Source organism: Drosophila elegans, unplaced genomic scaffold, assembly GCF_018152505.1.
Source record: "Drosophila elegans isolate 14027-0461.03 unplaced genomic scaffold, ASM1815250v1 contig_814, whole genome shotgun sequence".
Lineage (NCBI taxonomy): Eukaryota > Metazoa > Arthropoda > Insecta > Diptera > Drosophilidae > Drosophila > Drosophila elegans.
The window spans coordinates 17,870,097-17,891,264 of NW_024546167.1; the positions used below are offsets into that span (position 1 = coordinate 17,870,097).

The window sequence follows — 21,168 nt, forward strand, 5'->3', positions numbered from 1 at the left end:
TTGACTTTCAAATCAATTAACATACCTCTTGTTTAATTTTAAACGACGGAATGCAACTTGGCGAAGTATAACTTGTATAAAAGAGTGGATGATATAGGTTTTCATCACTCATTTCTTTAACTCCAGTTCGAAATGTTCGTCCAGTGGATTTTCCTGATCTCCAGCGCCACGCTGATCTCCTCCAAATGGATTCCGGAACGCATCGTGGGAGGTCACTTGGTGTCGATTGAGTCGGTTCCCTGGCAGGCTTCCCTCCTAAAAAATGACAAATATGATTGCGGCGCGGTCATCTATAGTGAGACAGTAGTTTTGACAGCAGCTCACTGTGTCAAAGACCCATCGCCTTCTCTTTACTCCGTAAGAGTGGGCTCATCGAGTTCTATAATCGGAGGTCAAGTGGTGAAGGCATTGCGAGTCCTAAAACATGACAAGTATGGTCAGCCATTTGAAGGCTCCAATGACATAGCAGTGATCCAACTTCAATCCAGTCTTCAAATGGGAGTTGGTGTGAGTTCCATCCCACTGGCCGATAGTTCTCCGCGACTAGGATCTTCAGTCTCAGTTTCTGGATGGGGAAAGACCGGATTATTCAAGGGGGGTTCTGAACTTCTACTTCAGACCACAGTGGCTATTGTGAATCAGAAAGCCTGCCAAAAATCCCACTTCGGACGAATTTCCAAGGACATGATTTGTGCCGCTGCTTTGGGAAAAGATTCCTGCTTTGGGGACTCAGGAGGTCCTTTAGTATCCAGTGGCAAACTGGTGGGCCTTGTCTCCTTTGGGGGATTTATGTGTGCCAATCCCTTTCGCCCTGGTGTCTATGCTAATGTGGCTGAGCTCAAGCCTTGGATCTTAAGGACTATTCAAAGCCTTTGAAGCAGCCAGAATCTACTCAATTACTTTATAAAATATTGGGTTAAATAAAAAACAGCATTAAAAAAAATTTATGACGAATGGTTTTATTTACAGAAAGGATTAGGCTTAGACAAAAACAAAAAAAGAAAGCTATTTTCGGCGATACAAAATTATAAACAAAATTATAAACAATAGTCTCATGCAACAGTTTAGTTTAGTTTTTATGACAATTTTCTATGCTTATATGTATAAAAACAATGCCAGACGGACATGGCTAGCTCGACTGTCCTAGCGTGCTGATCTAGAATATATATACTTTATAGGTTCGAAAATGTCTCCTTCTCAGCGTGGCAAAATTCTGACTGAAATTAAATTACCCTATGCAAGGGTATTAAAAATATATATAAAATGCATAAAATCAGATTTTAGGATCGTGATTTACTACTATAAAGCCTATAACACTAAAATGTAAAATATAAAAAAAGCAATATTTTTAAGAAATTTTATGGTGCGAATACATGTTTATAGAAAACAATGAGCTTGTTATTTGCAGCGTTTATTTTGTAACGCTGGCTCCATTACAGTAAATGGTAGTCTAAAAATGATTTCACCCGATAATTTAAAATTTTTATAGACATTTTAAAATATTTTAAATTAAAAAGAAAACTAATTTGGTTTCTATTTTAAAGACATAAGAGATTGCCCTAAATGCTTACTTGTTACATATTAAATACTTATAATAATAGCTAAATCATTCATATAGTTTGTTTGTGTAGTTGACTTTCGTCTAAATTAAAATTGGTTTCTATTTTAAGGACATAAGAGATTACAGCTAAATACTTACTTGTTACATAGTTTGTTTGTGTAGTTGATTTTCGTCTGATGTGTAGAATATTCATTAACATTCTTGTGTTAATAGGCTAAAAACAAGGAATTCCTGCTTTTACAAAAGTATACCTATAAAAGAGTGTATTACCTTAGGGGAAATTACTCTGAACTTAAAACGCAGTTTGAAATGTTCCTACAGTGGATTTTTGTGATCTCAAGCGTGGGCCTGATCTCCTCCAAAAGGATTCCGGAACGCATCGTGGGAGGTCAGTCGGTGTCGATTGAATCGGTACCCTGGCAGGCTGCCCTCCTGAAAAATGGCGTTCTGTGCTGCGGTGGTGCCATCTACAGTAAAGACTTCGTTATAACGGCAGCCCATTGTGTTCAATCCCGTCGTCCTGGCGCCTTTTCCGTGAGAGTGGGCTCGGATTACTCCTACTCCGGTGGCCAGGTAGTTAGAGTATCCAAAATTCTGTCCCACGAGGGCTACAGTCGGCGTCTGTCCAACGATATAGCCGTGATTCGACTACAGTCCAGCCTCAGAATGAGTAGCACTGTAAGCAACATTCCCTTGGCCAATAGTTCTCCACCAAATGGCTACCCTGCCTCGGTTTCCGGATGGGGAGCTCTTGGTTATAATCAAAAATTGGCCCAATCCTTAAGTGGCGTCACAGTGAAAATAGTGGATCATAAAATGTGCTCAGAATCCTATGACGGATACATCACTGCGGATATGATCTGCGCCGCTGCCCCGGGGAAAGATGCCTGTACAGGGGACTCGGGAGGTCCTTTGGTCTCCAATGGCAGACTTGTTGGCATCGTGTCCTTCGGCAACGATTGTGCTCATCCAAATTACCCAGGAGTCTATGCAGATGTGGCTGTGCTTAGGACATGGATCTTAAGTGCTATTCAAAAACTTGTATAACAGAATTTGTATAGCAAAAATACATGTTTTTCCAGGGGGGTTGGTTAAGGTTCATTCTATAGGTAAGCTTAAGCATAAGCTGAATTTTAAGTGATATTTAAAGCCTTGGCAAACTTAACAACTATTTGTAAGGCTTATAAGGTAGAGTAAACGAACTATTTTTATTTTAAAACAAATATAAGTATTAATGTATAAGAACTACAGCTCGTGACAAAACTAGTCAATAATTTGTATTTAAATAGTATAGCCAATGTTTACTTTGAATAGAATTTTAATTTTAAAAAGTTTTTTATAATCAATGACACCAATAGAAATCTTAAGCAAAGATTTACATTTTTAAATAGTACAAGAAAGACATAAAATAGTAATTCGCTGTGGTAATCATATTAGTGACTGGTTTGTAAAACTTTCATTCAAATTTTGTATTGTTTTAAGTAACTGCTTAATAATATATTATATATATATATTGGAAACTGTTTTGTAAAAAAGTAATAAATAAAAAATTCTCGTAATTCTAAGAATAGGTTCTAAAAATATGATAAAAGCAAATTACATCTTATGATTATTGGTATCAATGCTTAATAACATTTTTAAGGACTCAAATAACATGAGAATAAAAGCAGTTTTTATAAATGTAACCATTGATATAATTAATTGCTTTCTATTCTCAATGATAAAAAATAGACTTTTATGTTTAGTAATTTTTTCTTAGAAATATAATCTTTGCTAGAAGGTGGCCTTATAGGAATTTTAATTGAATTTTATTTTTAAAGCTTAAAAAATATTCTTCGTTGTTTAGTTTCCTTGTTTTAAAAATTGTATCTTTAATGGAAATCATTTAACAGTGGTATGTTAATTGATTTGTATTCCTTAAGTTAAAAAAAAAACATTATTTTATGTTTAGTTCCTTTGGCATTCATTAACATTCTTTGAATATTATGCAGGATAAATTTAATGGGAAAATCCCTTTTCCACTTGTATAAAAGAGGGCTCATCCGAGTCAAAGTCAAACACAACTCTAAATCGGTTCGAAATGTTCATACAGTGGACTATTTTTATCTCCAGCGTCACCTTGATTCTTGGCGAATCTACTCTGCAGAGGATAGTAGGAGGTAACCCGGTGGCAATTTCTGCTGTTCCCTGGCAGGCTTCTCTGCAGTATTTTCGCTCACATGTTTGCGGAGCTGTCATCTACAGTGACCAGATCGTTATAACGGCAGCTCACTGTTTTAAGAGTGATATACGTTTACTATACTCCGTGAGAGTTGGAACAGCGATCAAACAAACTGGAGGTCAGGTGGTGAAAGTATCTGCGATTCGGAAGCACGAAAGTTTCAAGAGGTTTCCGAACGGTAATTTAGACAACGATATAGCCGTGATTCGACTAAAATCCAGGCTCAGTTTGGGTGCCAACATAAGTCCCATTCCACTGGCAGATAGTTCTCCAGCTGTTGGATCTGTCGCCTCCGTTTCAGGATGGGGAAAAATCGATCCGCTGCTGCCATTCTCCATCAAACTACGCGAAGTATCAATCAACATAGTGGATTCTAATGACTGCCAGCGATCCTTTGAGAATATAAACCAGAACATGATTTGCGCCGCTGCCCCCGGAAAGAGTCCCTGTATGGGAGATTCCGGCGGTCCTCTGGTCTCCGGTGGAAAACTCGTTGGCATTGTCTCATACGGGAGAGAATGCGGTCATCAAAAATACCCCGTAGTTTTTGCAAATGTGTCTCAACTTAAGCCTTGGATCTTAAGTACTATAAACAGCCTTTGAAAGCTCAACAGGCAAGGCACATGGATAATACAACATTTTTGTTTATAAAGCCTGTATAAAACAACAAATTTATTAATAAAGCCTGTATACAAAAATTAATTTATGTGTTAAATTGGGGTTTAGTTGGCCGTTGTTATTCTCTGTTAAAAAAACAAAAAACATTTTATTAAGGTTTATTAAAGTTTGTTTAAAAATTATAGAAAGCCTTAACTTATTGAAACTAGATAAAAAGCAAACATTAGTTTATCAGTCTTATTTTAACTTCCTGGATTGTACAACTTTCTTTACAATTCATTTTAGATATTAATAAGTTTTTATTTGTAGAGTTTCAAAACATTGGAATTAATATTTAGTTCACTAGGTAATTAGTTTCTTTGTGGTATCTGAATTTCTTACTATCTATTCATTAACATTCCAGTATTACTTTGCTGGAAAAATTAGTTTTATACCTATAAAAGAGAAGCTTACCAAGGCGAAAGTCATTTATAAGTCCACGGTTCTTTGAAATGTTTATCGAGTGGATTTTTGTGATCTCCAGCGTACTCCTGGCTTCTGCCGGTTGGATATCGGAGCGGATTGTGGGAGGTTACCAGGTGCCCATATCAGAGGTTCCCTGGCAGGCTGCTATTCTTTTAAATGGAACTGCTAAATGCGGCGCTGTTGTCTACAGTGATAAGATCCTAATTACGGCCGCACATTGCATTCCCGAAAATAAATCAGACATATCCATCCGAGTTGGCTCTTCGACGTGGAACAACGGAGGTCAACTATTACAGGTAGACGACGCAGAAGTGCATAAAGATTACAGTTCAACAAAGGATGTCCTGATCAACGATATAGCCGTAATTCGAGTTAAGGGTCATTTTAAGATGGGCCACAGTGTTAGCTCCATTCCTTTGGCAGAAAGTACGCCTGAAAGTGGATCACCTGCATCGGTTTCTGGATGGGGAGCTGTTGGCCATTCGCAGAAAGGATCTGAACACTTACTCCAAACCACGGTGAACGTAGTCAGTCAGGAGGACTGCCAGAAGTCCTATGGCGAGAGGATAACCAAGAGCATGATTTGTGCCGCTGCCCAGGGAAGAGACTCCTGCTCCCAAGATTCTGGAGGTCCACTGGTCTCCGACGGCCAACTAATTGGTATTGTCTCATTCGGATCAAGTTGCGCTGATCCAAATTACCCTGGAGTCTATGTTAATGTTGCCGAACTCAAGCCTTGGATATTGAGGGCTATTGAAAAACTTTCTTGTCTATGTGCCGGAAAAGTATGAGGCATACTTAAAGTCATACAACCTAAATACAAATTCAGAAAATTTTAAACAAAATTAAACAGACATGCTCTTAAAATTGTAATTATTATTTTTAAAATTTTTTACAAATTAAATACTTGCAGTCATAAAACGTTATTTAATTTGGGAACACAAAAATGTTATCGACAACTTATAAATTCTATATATACATAAATAAGAGTTATTAAAAATAATTAACTAACTTTTATAATTAGTTCCGTTGGTAATTGGATTTTTAGGTGTCTTTCTTGACTTTTTATCAACATTCTTTCACTGCTATGTCAACTCGCTACCTATAAAAGAAGCAGTCAACTGAAGCTAAAATCAATCTTAATTATAGTTTCACGTTTATTTGAAATGTTTATCGAGTGGAGTTTTGTGATCTCCAGCGTCACCCTCATTTCTGCAGAATGGAAAGCGGATAGGATTGTAGGAGGTCATTCAGCGGTTCCCTGGCAGGCTTCTCTTCTGAAAAATAGAAACCATTATTGCGACGCCGTTATCTACAGTGATGAGATCGTTATAACGGCAGCCCACTGTATTCCTGTCAACGAAAATACAATCGTAACCATAAGAGTTGGCTCATTCGAATGTCACTCCGCTGGTCAGGTGGTAAATGTTTCAAAAATCAAAATTCATGAGCATTTTACCCGAAGTTTATCAAACGACATAGCCGTGATCCGACTTAATTCCAGTCTCCAAATGGGTGTCAATGTGATGTCGATTCCATTGGCCGATATTTCTCCACAACATGGATCCACAGCCTCAATCTCCGGATGGGAAGATGGTGTCTGTAATAAGCCAGGATTTAGAACCCTACTGGAAAAGCCTGTGGTCATAGTGGACTGCCAGAAGTCATATGGCAAAAGTACACCCCGGAATATGATTTGTGCCGCATCTTTAAAAAAAGATTTCTGTTCCGCGGATACTGGAGGACCTCTGGTGTCCGGTGGCAAATTGGTTGGCATCGATTCCCTTGGCATAGGATGTACTAATAAAAATTACCCGGGAATCTATGTTAATGTGGCTGTTCTTAAGCCTTGGATCTTGAAGGCTATTAAAAAGGTTTCATTGCCAGGTAGAGGAAAAGTATTTAAAGCAGGTCTTTAAAACAACAAGTAGAAAGACTTTACAAAAAAAAAAAATAATACTAAAAGCTTACTTTAATTTTGAAAATTAAACTGAAAGCATGTATTTTAAAGAACAAATACATTGTTAAAATTTCAACAATAATTCATGCCATCTGGTGGCAAAAACTTTGTGCGCAATGCTTGAAATTATTTGCATGCACTCCTTTTCATTCCTTCGGCTCCTTTAGATATTCCTCCTTCTTCCGGAATTGTCTGCAACTTAATCTCCGCGCTGAGTTTGGGGCTTGAAAAAGCGATTTCCGAGTCATTGGGCAATGCAAACTATGCAATATAATCGCATGATATATGCCTAATCTCTGCTGCAAACTTGCCATCGCCGAGAAAATGGAAAATCGCAGCCCGGGGAAAATAGCCAGCCGCTAAGCCAGTGGAAAAACTGCTGCTGGAGAGTCAATTCCAGCGATTAAATTAAGAATGCATAACTTGCAGGGTTAACAATGTAACCAGGCGATGGGAAAGGACCAGAGGGATTGAGAAATGGGAGAAACGGGAGAAATGGGCGATTCTACGAAGGAACTATAGAACAGAGCGCAATTGCCTTGACAGAAGCACGAACGGGGTCCCTGATTTTTATTTGCCATTCCCTTTGCTCCCATTTCTCCGCTTCTTCTCGAGAGTGCAAAAAAAGAAAGTAGAAAGAAGAAAGCAGTGCAGCTCATGCTACTTATCTGTTTTTTTCAATTTGCGATTTGTTTGCTGCAGCCACTGTTATTAGAGCACTAAGAAAAAAGCCTTGATTTCTGAGATATAATATATATATAATATTATATATCCAATAACTATAAATCTATTAATATCGCATGTTTGGGATAAAATCTTAAGTACAACTTTCAACCCAACGTTAAAGTCCAAAAATTAATTTTCAACATTTTTTTTTTGTTTCTTATTGTGGTTTGGTTTTTTAAACCACATCATCATACATGGATAGAAAGAAGTCCCATAAAAGAGATATGAAAAAATACTAGCAATACACTTTTTTTTCTCTGCACTGTTCCTAACCTCAGAGCAATTTCCCTCTACTTTCTCCCATCAAGAGAGTCATGTCGGAAGCCGTGTTGTTTCAGGTTCCTGCCTGCCTTCCTGTTTGCTTATTTGTTTGCACTTTGGACATGGAAACGTGCTTGGTCGGGCCTTTTATAAACATCTTGTATAACTGGCTGGCAGTTTCCTTCAGCCGCCACCCACTTTTGCACCCACCTTGCGCTTGTATTTGTTTTTAATAGAATTTCTTTTCTGCTGCGCTTTGCTTTGAGTTTTGCAAATAGTTTTCATAAATGTTGTGGTTATGATTCAATGGGAGTACGGACGGATCCCAGAGGACTGTGGTGGCCCATCGCTTTTAATTTGTTCAAATGCAAGTTAACAGAAACAAAAGCCATCCAGCTGAGACCAGGATATGTCGCTATAATAAAAGATTTTCACACTTTTTTGTTTACTTTTCCAATGGCTACGTTTATGGGAGAGATTTCAAAATATTTTCAAGACTGAGAATAAAAAAAACCAATAAAACAATCCAAAGTTATATGTTTTTAATAATATTAAAATGAACTGTAACAATAAACTTCTTCACGAAAAATAATTTTAGGAAACAAATATTTATTGCTCAGTCTTAAGATTGGACGTTTATTTACAAATAAATATAAATTGTAATATTTAAATGAAGGTAAATATTTTGCATTATTTTTATGATCATTCGATCTATTCTATTATTAAAAGATTTTTTCTTTACGCATAAATGTAAATAAAAAATTGCCCAGACTTGTAATTGAATTAATCTCGGCTCACGTTACTCCTTTTTTCTCCAACTTTCACATAATCCCCTCACAGTGCTGAAAAAAGTTAGCACACATGCACTATTAGCTTACGTCAGCATATTTGCGAACGTGTGCGTTAACTTTTTTGACCACCAGACATTAAACACACACACACACGCACACGCTTACAGCCCAGGGAAAAAAAGGGTTTAAGCCCAAGCAACAAGAAAAAATAAGGGATTCTCAGCTGCATTTTGTGAGCGCTGGGTGAAAAGGGGCGGGACTCACAGGACAGCATGTGCCGTTGCCTTTATTGCTGGCTTTTAAATGTTAACAAAGTGCGTACTTTGTTGTGTGCTTAACTGGCATTAAGAGCGACCAAAGCAACACACACAAAAACCCCAATCATTAACTTGTCTTTTAACACAAAGTGCACTCTATAAAGAGTGAAAAAAAATTTTTATGAGACGCGTTTAGTGCTAAAAGCATAAACGAATGCCTAATTTGTGAAAAATTGTACTCCCAAACAATTATGATTTCTTTTTACATTTAACAAACTTTTATAACATAAGCATGGCAGTATAAATTCTGTTTTAACTTTTATAAATTATTAAATCCAATTATTTGTTCATTGTGTTGCATACCTTAACTTAAATATACATAATTTGTTTTTTAACAGCATTGACAGTTTATAGCTGATTTTTATCCATTATTTTGTTCCATAAGAAGGAAAATGTTTAATAAACTGTTTTTTTTTTATTTTCTGTGAGATATTTTGAAATATATAATTTAATATTAGTGGTGTAATTTTTTATTGTCGATTGTTTATAAAAAAATGCTGCCTACAATATTAATAAATAACAAAGCAGATGTCAAATTGTTTCATTGTGCAATGTAGCAATGTTTCAAACGAAACCAAAGCCAAAATCTGTCGGTTGCCAGTAAACTGAGATTGAGAACAATTTCTGGCCAAGATGCTTTTGGTAAGAAAACCACACGACACACTCGACCTGTCAACACACTTTCCCCTTCTTCCACTCCTCCGAAGTCTTAAGTCCTCTCGTATCCTTTCCTTTTTTTTCGGGCCTCTGACATATTCCATATATCGTATATTATGCATGCAGTGCCAGGCAATGGCCAGAAGAATATTCAAAGCATTTAGCAACTCATTGTCCCTTTCGCCAGCAAACCAGCAACCGAGCAGCAGCAGCAATCCCACAAGCAACATCAACTGAAAAGCACAAGACGATGACGATGACGACGGGGAAAAATGTATTCATGGCCTCCCAAATTGTATAATTTAAGTTTGCACATAAAATCACACCGCAAACTTGGGAAAAAGGCCCGAAAAGTAGAAGCCGCAACAACAACAGCACTCAAGTGAACTGACATAGATACGGATATGTGAATTGCTAGGGGAGTATATACTTAGTAGATGTAAGGGAAAATTCTTATCGTCCAGGGTTGGGTGGTCATATAATGATGAGGGTCTCATTTATTTAATACCAGCTGATCTGGATTAAAATTTATATAAAATCAGTCTAATAAATACAATAAATAATAAATTGTGTGATTTATTATTAAAATATTACATTTTAATAGGACTTTTTGGTTAAAAATTCATAACATTTTAAGTTGACGATGGTTTGAATTAAAAATTACATTTAAATCTATTCCGAAACTATTCAAATGAATTATATAAAAAAATGTAATATTAAAAATGAATTAAAATAGAGCGAAAAATATTTAATTGATTTTAATTTTTGAAAAAAAAATAAAATTAAGTTTAAGAAACTCAAATGTACATCATTTTTGAGCTTATTGCTATTGCATTTACAGTTTTCTTAAAATTTCTCTGACTTATCCAATCCCTTTAACAGAATCTTTGGAAAACTGTTTGTTTTTTGAAATAGCACACTTGCAGCCCCTGAATGCGACTTCCCCTAACCAATTTCTCACTTTCCCTATGCCCTTTTTACCATTACTTGAAGACGGGCGCCTCTATTACACAGTTGAGCACACAACGGAACCGAATTTTCCGACCACCCCACCTACAACCACTCCACACACATCAAATTTAAATATTTTAAAGAGGAAACCGGACGCAGGACGCAGGACACACCGACAGACGGAACAAAGCACAAAACTTGTGTGCCATAAAAGCGCTATAAAATTGCACAAATAGCATTGGAGACGTGGAGATCCAGAAATCCAGAGAGATACGGGGTACATATGTAAGTAAAGTAAAGTGTTTCTTCCAACTTCCTGCCCGATGTCTGCTGACCTAAGTGCGTGTGCACATGAACTTTAACGAGTGGGAGGTCCTTTTGCTTCTGCTCCTTTTTTGCCAGCAATGTAAGTCATTGTCATCGCCTTCGTATCGTACTCATTTGCCAGGATATCTTTTGTAACCTTTTCGCCACCCGCAAAACGAAACCTGATTTCGTTTTAATTTTTCCTTTCTTTCTTTGGCTTTTCCAGGGGTTTCCGGGGGATTTCCCCTTGCTTCCCGGGCGACAATCTCAACACCCAACACATCAGCAAAGTTATGGCACTCTCAGGCTTTCACACGGTCCATTTCTGGGCGACAAATTGGTCTTCAGGCCGTCAACGAAAAAGGTTACGTTCGACATTCTTGGCTCTTGAATTTTCCAGTGAATTTTTGAAGGGGTGTCTGAAAAGTCCTTTGGTCATCAGTTACTTTGGGTATAACTATGAACTTGGGAGACATTCTGTGTGGGCTGCCTTAATTAGAATGCCATAATGGAAATGCCAGCGTCCACACATACGGCTCATAAATAATTTATATGCCATGAAAACGAATGGGGAAATTTAAATAATCAAATTCACTGGGGCAGGGCAAATATTGTGCCCTCGGGTATTCACACACACAAACTCACAATCATCAATCGAAAGAAACCATTTCGGGTTAAATCGAAGGTGGGCAACTATTTCAAGGAAACGGAAAAAGGATAAATGATTTTGCATAAAATTTAAGTGAAAACATTTTCCCACCTGAGATTCAACATACCTGAAAAGATTATTCCTGTGGCTGCCATTCGGCATGGCCGTCATTCTGTCAATTTAAGACAACAATTACGATAAGTGAGCTGGGATATTTATTAAGCCAATCAATGGATTATGTCAAACTTTAATTGTCTTGGCTTGTCAACTTTATGAAGTTGCCCGGAGATGATTTTGACTTAAAGCAAAATTCGAGAGAAATTAAATTCACATGTATTTTCATTATATTTGAATTAAGGTATGCATCGTGCTTTGTAAAGCACAATTACATTTATTTAAAATAAACTTTCAAAAACCAATCAGCAAAATTATTATTTTATTTAAAAAAGTTATTATTTATTTTAAAAGTTATTTTTTTAAGTTTTTTTTTTTTGAATTTTTCCATTATTTGTTAAACCCATAAAATGTTTAACAACAAGCTTTCTCTCTCTCTCAAAATTAATTTTCATTTTCGTTTAACATAGACATGAACTTAAAACTACCATCCAAACATTCCCAAACTATCGCAGCTAGAATTAAATTAAATTAAGTGCTAAAACTTTAGAGTATACACACATGTATTTACCACTTCCTTCTAACTTTATACCCGAGTGCGGACTTACCTCAAACTCAGCACCCACAACAACGACAACTTTAATTAAGTGAAAATTATGATGCTGTCAGGAAAAGAAGGAGACGGCAGGCATATCAGCACACTGGGTGGGCGTCAAGTGGGTGGCCGCTGGTCACACGTGGCGTATGAATAATGTAAAATCTCAACTAATTAAGCCGGGTAAATGCATTAACAACAACTCGCTTCGCCGCGGCCTCTGGCCCCAAAAACACTGCAATTTTGTACAGCATTCTATGGCCCCAGATGCAGCAACAACAATTTAGGTAACATATTTTTTGTTTTAATTAAAATTTTTGTTCCAAATATGCGGCCAACCGGGATGAAATGCAGCGGGAAAAGAAGCAGTAGAGTATGTTCTGAAACTAAACCATTTAATAAGGAATTTTAGTTGGGAAAACAAGACATACCACTTAATTCTCCCAAAGATCAACGTCAGGATAGTCCATGTCGGGTTCGGTGACCAATGCCATTTCTATAGGCGCTTTGGGTATGGGTAGAGCTTTTATAGTTATCAGAAGGGTAAAAAACGCAAGGATATATAGAAAACACAACATCATTTTTGCCTATTTTAAAATTTTAGTTAAATTTTAAATTCGATTTTATTCCGTTTTGACAAAAATTAAAATGATATTTTGTTTAAGAAATATTTGTAATTGTTGTAGTTTTTGAAGGAAAAATAAATATTATAATCATAGTATTCAGCATAATAATCTTCCTCAAATAATATGTGAACATTTTAACTTTAAAAATGTATAATATGAAAAATTTTAAGAATAAAAGCTCTTAAAAAACTGTAAAAACTTTGTGATGATAATGATGCACTTTTTCGAATAAAATTCCACTAATGCTTTTTTAAAGCCATTTCAGTTATATTTCATATTCGATCTTATTTCATTTTGACAAAAATTAAAATGATTTTTTGTCTAATAAGAGTAATAGTCATAGCAATTATCATTGTAGGCATAGTCTTCGCAGGAAACATAGTTATAATCATTGTAGTTTTCATTATAATAATCCTCTCCTTCACTGTAATAATCTTCATCTGATTCTTCTGAATCTTCATCTGATTCTTCTGAATCTTCATCTGATTCTTCTGAGTCTTCATTTGATTCAGTGGTTAATTGACTTGTTGTACTGCTGGATTTCTCGGTGGTGACCTCAGTAGTCTGTTCGCTGGAGCTTTGAGGTGTTTTGGTACTTGAAGATGGTGAACCATCAGTGGTGACCTCGACAGTGGTGCTCATTTCATCATTTGGCCTTTTGGATGCATTTTTATTTGTCGTGGTAGTGGATTTTCGGGTGGTGACCTTAGTAGTCTGCGTGGTTTTGGGTGGTTCTGTTCTTAATTTGGTGCTGCCTTTCTCCCTATTTGTTGTTGAGGATAATGGAGCTTCGGTGGTAACCTCAGAAGAAACTATTCTGGGGATTTCGCTAGTTACTTCAGAGGATGATTGAGTTTCGGTAGAGGTTTTTGCTTTAGTGCCTAAAAGTGGCATTATGTCAACTCATGTAACCTATTATTATAATCCTGTTTAGGATTTTTTTTTAAAGATCTTGATTCCAATTTGGGCCGGGCCGCGACCAAGGCAAGAAAAACTACGAAATAAAAACACACACTTTGAGCTCCGAACATTTTAAGTTAAGAATTGACAAAAGAATGGGTAAACCTTTTGCTGCTCATGGAGCTTTTATACATATTTCAACTGTTACAATACAAATTGGAATTTCCAAGAATTATACAATCTCTTGTTTGTATTTCTTTGTTAATACTTTTGACATAGAATTTAATTGGCTCACGTTTTTGCAGGGAAATAAAGATAAGAATAATTGTGTAAATAAGAAGTTTCCCAGTTCCAGAAAATATAACCTCTATTAAATTGTTTAAAATTAAATAATCTTATTAACAAATTTTGTATAATGCTATGAAAAATTCAAAGAAAAAAATGGTTATTCTAATCTTAGAAAAAAAATGGAAATAAGGACAGCTAAATTAATGTGAGCGCTTGAATTAAAAGCTTTTTGAAAAGGTTTTAAAATTCAAATGAAAGGGAGAATCGTAAACCGTTTAAAATCGTCTAAAAATAAATAATTTTTCAGGGTACTCCTTTTTATAAATGTATTAATAATCTTGGAAAAATGGAAAATCAGGCATGGTAAAGTTTTATCTAGAAACAGATTTTAAAATTCAAATGGAAGAAAGAATCACCATAATTAAGTTTTAGTACATTATCTCACTCTTGTTTATTCACAGTTTTGCAAAGATTAAATCTTAGATCTTAAACTACTCTTCTGTGGAGTTCTCATCCTCGTCCTCCCGTGGCGGTGGTTCCGTTTGCCACCGATGGCCCATCGCATAGGGTGGCTTTGAGTAGGTCTTCACATAGAAGGTTCCATTCTTCGGAATCGAGGGCTCTCCACCCATCCGGAATTCACCTTCGCTCAGCAGGAGAACCCAGGTGCCATCGTCATGACGCTCGCAACGGGGACCCCAAAATCCCGCCGGACTCGTTAGGGTCTCTATGAAATAGTCATGGGATCTTTTGTGCGAACAGCCATATACATAGCACTTTTTCTGATTTTTTCCATAGTTCGGATAGAAGGTAGCATGTCCCACGGGCTTCTCGAAACCGAAACTAACGCTGGTTTGAATGGATTCCACATAGGAGGCATCACTGGCATCGATTCGATACTCATCGCTTTTATCGCGGAACTGAGGACCCGCTGGATCCAAGGCATAAATTGTGTTAAAACGATATGGCATTATCTGTTTGCCAGCACTGCCAGCGATTTGGGCTCCCAACGAGTGCCCAATTATGTAGACATCATCGAAATGCATGTTGGCCTCCTGGTTAAGAAATCGCACCATATCCGCCAGCAGAGCACCCATATCCTCCACCGTCTTGGCCACCTCGTAATAATTCACATTCGTCGAAATCTTGCTCCAGTCGCATACAATCACATTGAAGTCCTCATAACGGGCGGGCTCACCATTGATTCCCGGATTCGTAAGGCTCAGATATGCATTCTTAATCTTTCTTATATGGGAACCCTTGCTTTGACTCATCCAGCCGTGGATAACAATTCTAAAAAAAGAGGAAACAAATACAATGAAGCGACTTTGTTAAAAACGAAGAACAACATTGCAAAATTACATGTACTGTTTAGCTTTTAATTATTTAAGAGCTGACTAAGAATAACAATATTATTATATTGTGGCATTTGCCATTTTAAACAGAAATAAAATGTGACTAAAAAATAAAGAGCTTCAAAACCTGTAGAACATTGAGTTTAAAATAATATTACCCATTTTAGAAAAGTGCAACTAATATTGTGAAATTGTAAGTATGATTTCCCCTCAAAATAAAAAGATCTTATCTAATGCAAATCATTAATTTCTCATCCTTAAAATTAAATAAAATACGGAGAAATAAAAAACAGTAAATGAAAAATAATATTACCCATTTTAGGCAAACATGCCACTAATATTTTGACTGAAACTGTAAATATGAATGCCCCTCAAAATAAACAGATCTTATCTCAGGCAAATCATCAATTCCTCCTGTTATCTTATCATTTTTACCATAAACATTGGCGTAGCGCATACCAATTTTGCAATTATCAAGTGTACTGTTTTTAATATATATTAATTGTTAATTGCCAATTATTCAAGTGTCAGTCAAATGGCAATGACTCAAAACGCGATAACCCAAACGAAAGCTCAGCGAAAAATGTAAATATAAAGCAGACAAACCAGTTTTCGTGATAGTCGCGAAATATAAAAATTAAATTATTTGGCAAGAGAATAAAGCAAATATTTGTTTTGGTTCTTTTCATTAGACTGGTGTTTTCCTCTCTTATTAATTAGTTGGTCTGTAACGTAGCACCAATTGAATAGGAATACTGAATACACTGCCAATTGATAAGTGTCAACAAGTTTGAACAGCTTTTTCGAACAATTATCCCACTGTTGAATACAAACAAATTGACTGTTGCACAATCACTTCCCTTAAAAAAAAGTTCCCCATTCGATTTGCAATCTGATGCCGTTAATCTTTTAGGAAATCCCCCTTACCTCGTTTGGTGACGTGCATCGAAGCCCGAGTTCTTGAGATTTTCCGAATCGCCAATGAACAATTCTTTTCCGCAATCCGCAAAATCGCGCTTGAAAAGTATGAACTGCATTTTACTTCTCGAACTGGTAAATGGTACCAAATGCGTGAATAACTTCTTCCAAAACGAGGGGTCCACTCCCAAAGTCTTTTTCTTGACTAGGGTAAAGTTGCAGTTGGCATTGGGATCGAGTTCGGTTTTTTCGGAACTGCCAGCTGGAGATAATAATAAATTATGTTATACAATTAGAGTGTTGGTTTTTGGGTTTAATAGAAAAATCATTGTTAATCATTAATTAAACATCTCATAAACATAGTTAATATAAATGGGCTTTTCAATATAATAAACATTATACCTATTTAATTTATTTTCACATTCTATAAGACCTTTTATTTAGTACTTATGGAACAAGTTAAATTTATGTAAATCATTTTATTATTGTTAGCTATTGTTGGCAATAATTAGACACCTTTTTTATAAGAAATTGTAATAAGTACTTATTTCATTGGAACGCGTTTATGTGGAGCAAGTTAAATTTATGTAAGCCATTCTATTATTATTAGCTATTACAGGCAATAATTAGCAACCTTTTTAATTTATTTACACATCTTCAATAGGAGCTTTTAAATTTGTTTATTTCTCACCAATTACGAAGGCCACTAATGTTAATAGTACCGCACTAATAATGCTAATTCGACCCAACTGCGAGATCATGGTTATTCGAAGAGATCTCCCTTGGGGCTTCTGACCGATTGAGTGAGTGAGTAGTTGAGAAGTTCCAATGCGTGCGATGACCGTTCCGATACGATCCGAACCGATCTGATTTCTACCGTTATAGATTTGCTCTCCGGCGGACAGCGAGCTGCTGATCTGACCAGCCCAATGGTGCGTGCCCAACTAACTGGCAAACGAAAAAAAACTCCGGCTGACGATCGTCGAGCGGTACGAGTTCGACTTTCGGAATTGTAGAGCGTGGCAACGGCGACCTCATGTCTGCTCTCTTCCCATTCTCTTTCCTTAAAGATCGCGTTAATTATTGGGGAGCAGCGCCAGCAGCAAAAGTGTTAATTCCTAATGACGATCGTCCACCAAGATGGAAATGACTAATAACGTATGAACTTGAAAAAAAATAAATAAAAAAATATTGTCTGTGGTAATTAACAGGTTTATTTATAAGAAAACAAAAATTATAATTATAATAAAATGGTTAAAAAAGTTTACAAATCATTCTATATTATTTGTATTACAAGCACAAGCAAAAATACTGTTAATTTTTGTTGCCATATTTTAACTTAAATTTGTTCACAAATCAATTAGCCTTATTTGATTTTTGTGTTTTATAAAAATTCTCCAAAATAACAAAACAATCGTAAACTAAACCTTTTTTAGTTTTAATTCCTCCTGGAGATAATTAACCACCCCCGGCACATGTTTCAGTTATTTGTCGAGTAAAAAACACATAAAACGTTAACCGCTTCACCCTTTCTAACCCAGATAACCCAGTTAATTACCCCATTAAGTTGACCTGCTGTACAATCAAAAAGGAAGAAAAAAGGCGCGTCGTAATGATTTTGGTTTTTCAAATCCTGGGGCAGCATTTTTATGGCTGTCAGTCAGCAAATGATTATCGCAGATCCCGAAAATGTTCAGTCCTATCGGCTAATTGCCTGGCCCTAATCACATTCGAAACTCGCTTAATTAAGCAGCCCCGAGTGCATAATTCATTAAACCAAACTCAAATGAGGCGACAAATTTTCACTCACTTAGCAAGTCAATTTTTGGGTTGCCAAAGAAACTGGGAAAATTGGAGGCGTTCGGCGGGGGGCGTGGCAGTTCCTGGTTTTTCACCTGAGCCACATGAAAACGTTTTAATTATGCAAATTTGGGCGAGCCTTGTTGATTACAAAATCCGCAGAAGGGAAACGAAACTCAAACCCTTGGCGAAGGTATGCACCTTAAATTGGCAAAAAGACCTCCAGGCATCAATCAATATGCAAACTGAACTGAGGTGCAGGACTTTCCCCCTCGATGCCAATAAATTGGCCAACCACCAATTAGATGATGGAAATTAATTGGCACTGCCTCCCGGCTAACTCAAATGGAAAACGAATGTGGAGTCGTAACATTATGGCTGGAGTGGAAATCAAATTAAGGATTCCCTTAACAAACAAATTTACAGCACTTTTATTTAAAATTTTTGTCATGTGTCGGGTTCAATACTTAATTGAATTATAAAATCATTACATTGAATACCATGAATCTCAAAATAAAATTATTTTAATTAATTGGAAAATATTAAATTTAAAATGTGTCCCATTTGTTGTTTGAGTTTGAAATGGGTTAAATATTTCAAATTATGTAAAACAATTAAATTTACTATATATTTTTTTCAGTTTTTAATTTGTTATTTGCAATTATTGAATTTAAATTCCTATAACTATACGGAATATATTTCAAAATTTTAAATGTTACTTTCTAGTTCCTTTTACACTCCAGCTATAACGTTTTCACTTTTAGAATGTTAAAAAAGTTTTAAAATATTTAACAATCACAAGCCATTTCCTAAATAAGCAAACGCTTCTCATCCACCGCAATAATTCCTTTCCACTTTTCCATCACTTCACCGCTCAAAGTTTCTGTGGGGGAAAAGTTTTCTGGCCAAAAACAGAAAAACTGTAAATCCACAAATAACATTTTTAACCATAACAAAGTACGGCGAGATTTTGAGAATAAATCTTTTGACGCCGCTTTTGGTTTACTCAGGCATATCCCCAAAAACGCTTATTATGTGGTTCCCAGTTCAAAGGGGGCAGAAAACTAGAATGGGGGATGTTTTGTCTTAAGGACTTTTTAGTTTTCGACTCTCTACGACGATGACTGCAACTTTTTCTATTGACTTAATGCAGTTGGCAAGTGCAGTCAAGGTTGAACTCGGACACGAAAACTTTAAGATTAACTGCAGGAAAAGTCAGGTTTCGGGGTGCCATTTTCAAATTAAATGCCCAACAAAGTTAGTTTTTATACACAACTCATAGGATTTATTTACTACACACACACAACAAATAATTTAAGTTTTTTCCAAATCTCCATGTACTTTGAAGCTTTAAATTTTCGTAGTTAAGAACTTTGATGGATCGAAATGCCATTAAGAGGCATTCTTGGCATCTTGGCCACTGCCGGTTCCTTTTTTGCATTGGGCGCCTATTATCAACACATCGATGTGATGCGAAATATACGACGATTGGAGCAACGCAACCCACATGCCTATTTCATCCGAAGGAAACTCTACGGATTGGTAAGGAAATATATATAAGCTAGGTATTATATTCATACTAAAAATCCTTTGTTTAAGGATATCAGATTTTAAATTAATATTTTTCAGTAGCACTAAAATAATGCCTCAACTCTTATAAAAATATCTTCTTAAGACTCTTAATAAGTAAAAGTACATTTTGTTAGATGTATGTATATACAGTTTGAATGGATCTCATAAACTTGTTATTTCAAATTTGATTCTTCAAATGCTGCTCCTTCCTTAATAAACATCAATTTTTGTTAAGTAATTATATTTCATATAAGTACTAAAATAAAATAAGAATAGATCTCATACACTTTTTATTTTATATTTAATTTTAGGAACACGACTTCTTACTATATTTTAGTGTTAAGCTTTTATTTACTTGGGAAAATATATTATTAATTTAATTTAATTCGGCTGCAATGTAAGTATAATATACATCCGAACTAGAAATTTAGCTATAAATTATCCTTAGGCCTTAAGCTGAGCTTAGGAAAATAAATTATTAAACATAATATATATTTTTTAGCTGGAAATCTAAGAATATATCTCATACACTTTTTATTTTATATTTGATTTTACAAATACTACTCTATACCTTATCTTAATGATAGTATTATTAAAATATTATATAATAAAATCCCTTTTTTTTAGCTCGGAATCTTCACTGTGAGAGCCGACAGTAAGGAATTCACTGTTGAACCCGACGACTGTCACAAGTTGGGCGGTATAATGAAGTATGGCTTCCCTAGCACAAATGACATTAGTCTTAATGAAACCTTCGACTTTGTGACCTCGTTCGATCGTCAAAACTCGGCCGTGCAGTGGATGTGTGAGAGGGTGGATATATCGAATCGGATGAGCTTTGGGGATCCCTCATCTTTGACGACAATTGGAGCTTTTAGCCAGTCGGAGGCATCCAGAATATTTTTCTTATCAAATATAAAACCTTTTTTGAAAAGAGGATTTAATCTTACCGTTTGGAATCGATTGCTTCAGTATGTCACTGACATGAGTCAGAAACATGGAACCGTATATGCTTACACCGGATCCATTTATTTACCCCGTGAGATGAAGTCAAATAGTTGGTTTGTGGAGTTCCAAACAGAGGGGAGAACAATGGTGGCGGTGCCGACGCATTTCTTCAAGGTCCTGGTCATTGATCCTAAATTCGAGGGCGATGCCACGCCCTACGCGGAGGCGTATGTGATGCCCAACACTCCATTAAACAATAATGTTGACCTGAAGACCCTCCTCAGCGATATCCGGGATATAGAAAATGTCACAGGTTTACGCTTTTTCGAGGGACTTGATCGCAACTTTATCAACACCCAAATAACCAGTTCTATAGGCAATTCAGTAATAACCCCAGTAAATTGTCCAGTATGCAGTACAATAGTCAATCTTCCGACCAAGTAATATAAAATAAATAAATGTTTTGATACGTAGCCCATTGTGTCTTTTAAACTAAATTATTGCATTTTATATTATTGCGTTTTATTGAAAAGAAAATAATGTTAGCCTTGAAGTACAATTCACAATTT

General features: G+C 36.0%; 5 protein-coding genes and 1 pseudogene across 5 annotated transcripts; 4 read left to right on the plus strand and 2 right to left on the minus strand.

The window, feature by feature from the left end:
* Positions 1-121: 121 nt before the first annotated feature.
* On the plus strand, positions 122-2,628 carry LOC108147865 (annotated as a pseudogene).
* Positions 2,629-3,602: 974 nt separating this feature from the next.
* Positions 3,603-4,471, plus strand: LOC121467863 (trypsin alpha-like). The gene has a single exon (XM_041710399.1). The coding sequence runs from the start codon at positions 3,642-3,644 to the stop codon at positions 4,383-4,385; it is 744 nt and encodes a 247-aa protein (XP_041566333.1). The 5' UTR covers positions 3,603-3,641; the 3' UTR covers positions 4,386-4,471.
* A 399-nt stretch (positions 4,472-4,870) lies between these two features.
* Positions 4,871-5,738, plus strand: LOC108147766 (trypsin delta-like). Its single transcript, XM_041710351.1, has one exon. It carries the CDS (start codon positions 4,892-4,894, stop codon positions 5,654-5,656), a length of 765 nt encoding a protein of 254 aa, XP_041566285.1. The 5' UTR covers positions 4,871-4,891; the 3' UTR covers positions 5,657-5,738.
* A 6,736-nt stretch (positions 5,739-12,474) lies between these two features.
* Positions 12,475-14,317, minus strand: LOC108147896 (putative protein TPRXL). The gene is made up of 2 exons (XM_041710478.1): positions 12,624-14,317; positions 12,475-12,572 (listed from the first exon to the last, which is right to left on the minus strand). Exon 1 carries the CDS (start codon positions 13,710-13,712, stop codon positions 13,140-13,142), a length of 573 nt encoding a protein of 190 aa, XP_041566412.1. The 5' UTR covers positions 13,713-14,317; the 3' UTR covers positions 12,475-12,572; positions 12,624-13,139.
* Positions 14,318-14,427: 110 nt separating this feature from the next.
* Positions 14,428-17,231, minus strand: LOC108148054 (phospholipase A1 VesT1.02). The gene is made up of 3 exons (XM_017274906.2): positions 16,971-17,231; positions 16,289-16,541; positions 14,428-15,299 (listed from the first exon to the last, which is right to left on the minus strand). The coding sequence occupies exons 1-3, from the start codon at positions 17,038-17,040 to the stop codon at positions 14,498-14,500; spliced, it is 1,125 nt and encodes a 374-aa protein (XP_017130395.1). The 5' UTR covers positions 17,041-17,231; the 3' UTR covers positions 14,428-14,497.
* Positions 17,232-19,342: 2,111 nt separating this feature from the next.
* On the plus strand, positions 19,343-21,072 carry LOC108147874 (endonuclease G, mitochondrial). Its single transcript, XM_017274632.2, has 2 exons — positions 19,343-19,621; positions 20,279-21,072. The coding sequence occupies exons 1-2, from the start codon at positions 19,466-19,468 to the stop codon at positions 21,041-21,043; spliced, it is 921 nt and encodes a 306-aa protein (XP_017130121.1). The 5' UTR covers positions 19,343-19,465; the 3' UTR covers positions 21,044-21,072.
* Positions 21,073-21,168: the final 96 nt, after the last annotated feature.